The sequence below is a fragment of the Epinephelus moara genome, chromosome 21, assembly GCF_006386435.1.
Source record: "Epinephelus moara isolate mb chromosome 21, YSFRI_EMoa_1.0, whole genome shotgun sequence".
Lineage (NCBI taxonomy): Eukaryota > Metazoa > Chordata > Actinopteri > Perciformes > Serranidae > Epinephelus > Epinephelus moara.
In genome coordinates this window covers 38,249,582-38,255,746 of record NC_065526.1, presented here as the reverse complement: position 1 = coordinate 38,255,746, position 6,165 = coordinate 38,249,582, and the positions used below count along the sequence as shown (strand labels likewise).

Genomic DNA, 6,165 nt, shown 5'->3' with positions numbered 1-6,165 from the left:
TGATCAAATATTACTCCGAGGTTTCTTACGGTAGTGCTAGAGGCCAGAGCAATGCCATCAAGAGAAACTATGTCATCAGATAAAGAGTCTCTGAGTTGTTTGGGGCCAAGAACAATAACTTCAGTTTTGTCTGAATTTAACATCAGGAAATTGGTGCTCATCCAAGTTTTTATGTCTTTAAGGCAGTTATGGAGTTTAGTTAATTGATTACTTTCTTCTGGCTTGATGATTGATTGATTGACTCATCTGTCTCATCTGATGGAGCTGCACTGGGATGCTGACGTGTCATGTTTCTCTCTCTCTTTACAGGTCTTTTCTTCCTCAGCTCTGCTGTTCATCAATCTGCTGAGCCTGTCTGCCTACTGCTGACACACACACACACACACACACACACACACACACACACACACACACACACACACACACACAAAGGTTGTAATTGTACATCATGAAATGAGGAGATTGGTTAGGCTGTTGTTGGTCAAACACTGTAAAGAAGAGACTGACACAGGGTGTTTCAAAGGGTGCTTCCTGTGCTGCACAAAATAATCCCCATTGATATTTGAGCTCCACAAAACCATTCACAAACACTCACATCACTGCAACAGACCCCACATGAAAACATGTCTTCAGGGATTCCCTAAAACTGCTCTTTAAATTCTGTGATATCCTCTGTATGTCCATCGTTCATCCGTAATTTGGGGGTTCGGGGTTAGTATGATAACTAATATACTAATGGATGAAGGAGGTAGCGTGACTTTCTGTCACTGTGACTATAGGTGGCTGGTTCATACATTCTTTAATAAACCACCTCATTAGCTGCATTCCAGTTACAATCGATGAGCCTGTCTGAAGCCACAGCAGCACAGCACTTACTCTCAGAGAAACATCCAGTCAGGAATCATGGATTAATTATCATTACTCACTATTACTATGAAATATTACCAATGGCAGTAAGAATATGATCATTTCTTTTGCTGGTAATATCCTCAGTTTCTCTTATGAGTGACCTCAGAATAAAACACTTGGTCAAATTAATCTAACTTCCATAAAACAAATAGATCCATTGTTGACTTTATAAAATAATAAAATGTGTGTTATAGTTCTGTGTGAATGTGATGTTATTTGAATTGCACAGCTGTGGGTGGTGTAGATGAAAGACTTGGAACAACACTCACAATTTTAGTAACAAAAGTGACACATTTACAGTTTTACTAATGTAATGCTTTGTCTTCTTGTCCCAGCTGTGGACATTTTGCAGCTGGATCCACAGATTGGTCCCAAATGTGTTCTTTCACTAAAACTAAACACAGCTGACATTTTCTTCTGGCCTCAGCCTGTGCTCACTGTAACTGTGGAAGTTCAGCATTCAAATTCAGGATGTGAAGACACAGTTCATCCCAAAATTAAAAGACATATTTTTCCTGTTACCTGTAGTGTTATTTATCAGTCTAGATAGTTTTGGTGTGAGTTGCTGAGTGTTGGAGATATCAGTCATAGAGATGTCTGCCTTCTCTCCAATATAATGGAACTAGATGGCACTCAGCTTACGATGCTCAAGGATCCAAAAACTACATTTGTAAAACTCAACAGCAATGTCTCTTCCTAGAAATGATGACCTGGTTACCCAAGATAATCCACAGACCTTGTTGTGAGTAGTTTCATGTAGGAAGGTTTTCTTTTTTTTTTTTTTTTAAAGAACTACAACTGCTAACTGTATCACCTCGCAGAAGGAAGCCAGTGTTAGTTTTGATGACAAAAATAATGACAAAAGATTTTCATCAACCTTTTTTCCATGATGAAAATAAGATGATCATGAGCTCTAAAAAGATCTTGATAATAAGAACTAGAACGAAATCTATGTTTCATTTTAATTGACGAGACATGATGAAAATGTTAGTGGTGGACTATCTGACATGGAAAGCTGAGAACGGCTGTGCTTATAATTATCCTCAAATGCCACAGGCTTGTAAACTCCAGCAAATAGTATGATGTTTTGCTAACCAACAAAAGTACCCACACTGGAGCAGCGTCAGCTGTTGGTGTGAGTTGTGAGCTGTAATTCAGCCGTAAATAATCAGCCATGTGTGTCTGACCATGGATGGTGGAGCTGTTGAATGGACTTGTGGGGTTTATTAGTTGCAGCGGTGGCTGTTAGCAGCTCTGATTGTTAGCCGCTTAACGGCAGTGGAGCAAGCAGCCACTGGCCGGACTTTACAGCTGATCCCTGCAGGACTTCACTCTGAAGGTTTATGGTTTGATGCTGTTTGACAGGCAGGTAGGAGGCTCAGTTATCTGTCAGTGTAGCCAGTGGTGCCGTATAGGCACTGTTGCCAACTCCTCAGTAAGAAAAGTAGCTATTGGCTGTCCTAAAAGTTGCTAGAAGTCGCTAAATGATGTTACCGCCTAATTTGCATAATTTGTCCATATGCATGTAATTGTAATGGACGCTGTAGGTGAGAGAAATAACGTCATGGGAGAGACAGAAACTGAGTAAAAAAACACCCTGAATATGTTTAGAACTACAAATGAACCTTCTTTCAGTGATTTATATTATACAAAGAAAATTTTACATTTACATCCCGCCCTGACTGCAAGCCAGGTCGCGATCAGCCAGCGGCGGCTCTGCGCATGTGCGATTCACTTGCAGTCTGGACGCGGAGAGGTTAACATCTCCTGCTCTGACTGCTGCTGGGAGGGAGGACTGGGCTGCTTGTAAATGCTTTGGGGCGGGGGAGGAGCCCACGGCAGCATCTGCTGTTCGTTGAGAAAAATAAGAACGATACATGCTTTCACGTCAGAGTCTCCAAAAGTCTCCAATAACATCAGAAAAAGTCGCTAGATTTGTCGCTAGCCGCTTTTTTGAAAAACAGTCACTAGAGGGGTCTGAAAAGTCACTAAATATAGCGACAAAGTCGCTCAGTTGGCAACACTGCATATAGGGGAGAAAAGTTAGGATGATTCCAGGGGCCCCAAAAATAGGTAAAAATTAACATAAAATTATTAAACCATCATCATTTAAGAATATATATTTTTTTCAAATATAGTAATAAAATTAATGATCTCCTTGTTTTTACTTGTTTTTGGCAGTGAAAGTTAAATATCCCCATTGACCAAAAAGTAAACATCCATATTTACTGACCACCCCCCTGTATCTGCATGAAATGGTTTGGTCCTGCCTTAGCGCACTGATGGTGACGGTGCCTAGTAGCAGTCAGCAGTTGCGCTAGAACGCTACAGTCATCATCATGCTACCCAGTAGGCTACTAAAAGAAAATCTGGTTTTCAAAAAAGGAAAGAGAGAAAGGAGAGAGAAGAGAGGCAAGGAAAGGGTGTCAATATGTGACCCAGTTTTTCTCCAAGAAAGGTGGGTAGCCTATAGTCTGTGAGTGGTAGAAATGAACCTGTTAGCTTAATGTCCATAGTGAAATAAGCGAGCTACAGACTAGTGTTAGCCTACATTTCACTCCTTTTTAACCTACATTTAATCAGTGCAGGTAAATGTTTAGCAAGATATTCATATTAAATCAGTTGTCCCTGCCCCTTTTACCAGACTCAACAACAGATGAGTCAGAAGCAGCAGCCCTGTCTCCCCATAACTTTACCCCTCCCCGTCCCGGGGACAGCCCTCCATTCCAAAACCCTGCCATTCCGAACCACCCCCACTCGGAAACCCCGCCACTCCGAAACTGATTTTCAAGTCCATATCTAGTTTCCTGCATCAAACACTGCCGCCCGCTCTCCGGCCGCACTCGCAATTCTGAAATTCGTTGTACTACAAAAGCTTGAAATGAACGTTCAACTCATTGTTTTTTATTGGAAATATGTCACTGTCTTCATTTATTATGTATAGTTTCGCTAGCAGCAAACACATTTAAAAGGACACGCTTGTCAAGTCTTTTTACGCACGTTGTCCATGGCGCTGAAATCCCCACTCCTGGCCGCACTCACACACGTATCCCCCCCGGGGATACATGTTGTCCCCCCACTCTGGTCAGACAGACTACTGATAATCTGGCTTCTGGTCGGAGTAAATATATTAAATACATTTATAAAACGGAAGGGTGAAATCAGTCAATCTGATTGTTTATTAACTGTGATATAATGAGCATAGACCCACGGCTACAATTTTAAAGCCTTATCACAGCATATCACCAGCTAGAAGCAACGATGTAGGCCTATCCATGACAACAATAAGCTGAGCTGTAGTTGCAGGGGGAGGCTGGTCAGAGCGGATCTGTGACTGAGTGTGCAGCTGATTGGAGGCACCTGTTGACGAACTGCGAGTGTTGTCCCCAATATTCGAAATAGCAGGGCCTTTAGAAAAAATGGGAAACCCTGCCATTACTAAGAATGGAGGTCTGTTTTCGGAAAGGCGGGGTTTCGGAAAGGTGGGGTGTAACCCCCTGTCCCAATGCAGAAGGTGAGCAATATTGTGTTGAATGACATGCCAGTTAGCATCATTGCAGGGAGTCTGTGGGAATTTATCTCTCTCTCTTGCTCTTTTTTACCATTACAAAAAAAAGAAAACAAAATATTTTTTAATGACAGAAATTCAAACAAATTCTTTTTCCACATAATGATTATTATGAAACAAAAACAGCCTACAACTGTCTATACTGGATGCTGGACAGCTGGAAACATTAAGTAGCCTAACTCAGCCTGTATTAAAGTTATAGGCAATATTAAAATAATCTAGTTAGATGCTTTCATTTAGATTTAATTATGGCTGTTAAATGACATCTATAGATACAGACTTTATTATTCCCATGGAGGGCAATTTATTTGAGCAGCACACACACACACACACACACACACACACACAAAAAAAAACCCCAACAAAAACAAACATGTATCTAATGTATGTAATCTAGTGGTGGTGATACAGAACTTTAGGTAATTTGGGTCAATGTAATTCTGTAGGATTTAGTGTCGGTCATTTATTGGTATCAAAAATCTGCTGTTTTCATTATTTTGAGATGATGATCTTAATTTATTTTGATTGAAAAGTTAATGTATATTTAAGTTATTTTTTTAAGTCTTTCATTAATGTTAAGAGAATTTTCCATTTTGGGATTTTACAATAAAAATTACGTTTAGACTGTAAAAGATGGCCTTTAGCACATGTTTTATTGTGGCTTTTAATCTTGCATCAAATAGTGAATTGCATACTGTATGCAGACTGTTGCATGTACAACTCACTAGCAGTAAATATTGTACTGGTAGTATTGAGCTACAAGAAGCAAGACAGTTGCAAGCCTTCAAAGCAATTAAGCGACAGTCTCCAAGGCTAAGAGATAAAGTCATTGTGGAGGTACCAAAAACTGCAGTTCCTCTAATGTCCACTTGAGGCTGGCTCCAAAACAGTCAATCCCCAAAGACCCCCATGTTAAAATGCCCAACTTTACAGCAGAAACACATATGTCTACAGCCTGGTACATAACACACTTTTGTGTTATGTTTAGGTTTTGTGTTTGGACCCCAAATGCAGAGACGGAAGCAAAAAAACAGTTCAAAGTGTTTATTGAAAAACACTAAGTTCAAAATCAGAAAAAGGGGCAAGTGGAGGCGGTGGAGGACTGGCCGGTGTTGCTGGAACGGACTCAGCATGTGGAGACACTGAAGCACTGAAAGATGCGATCAGGTACAGCAGGAGGCACACCAGTAGCTGCACAAAAACAAAAGCGCTTAAGAGCAATGAAAAAACAAGAAATTCACTTCTTCACAAAAGACTGGAGCCACTACGTTACCGATTGAGACGGGATAATCTGGCACAGGAGTGGTGCCTTGACCCAGCTTTATTGCAGGAGTGATTACTGGATGAACACCAGGTGTGTCTCATTACAAAGAGCCGGCCAGCCACGCGCTCATCTGCACACTTGCTGCCAGGGAGAGAAAAGGGAGGGGGAAAAAGAAAAAACACAGAACACCCCAAACACCAAAACAAACGTTATCATCATCAATCAATCAATCAATCAATAAATTTTATTTATAAAGCCCAATATCACAAATCACAATTTGCCTCACAGGGCTTTACAGCATACGACATCCCTCTGTCCTTATGACCCTCGCAGCGGATAAGGAAAAACTCCCCAAAAAAACCCCTTTAACGGGGGAAAAAAACCGGTAGAAACCTCAGGAAGAGCAACTGAGGGGGATCCCTCT

The 6,165-nt window shown here is 40.9% G+C and overlaps 1 protein-coding gene across 1 annotated transcript in view; it reads left to right on the top strand.

Annotated features, from left to right (window-relative positions):
* LOC126409007 (putative ferric-chelate reductase 1) overlaps positions 1-1,343 on the top strand; it is a 24,936-nt gene extending 23,593 nt beyond the window's left edge. The window contains exon 7 of the mRNA XM_050074871.1: positions 310-1,343. Coding sequence (XP_049930828.1) covers positions 310-369 — 60 coding nt within the window. The 3' untranslated portion in view covers positions 370-1,343. The remainder of the gene's footprint in view (positions 1-309) is intronic.
* Positions 1,344-6,165: the final 4,822 nt, after the last annotated feature.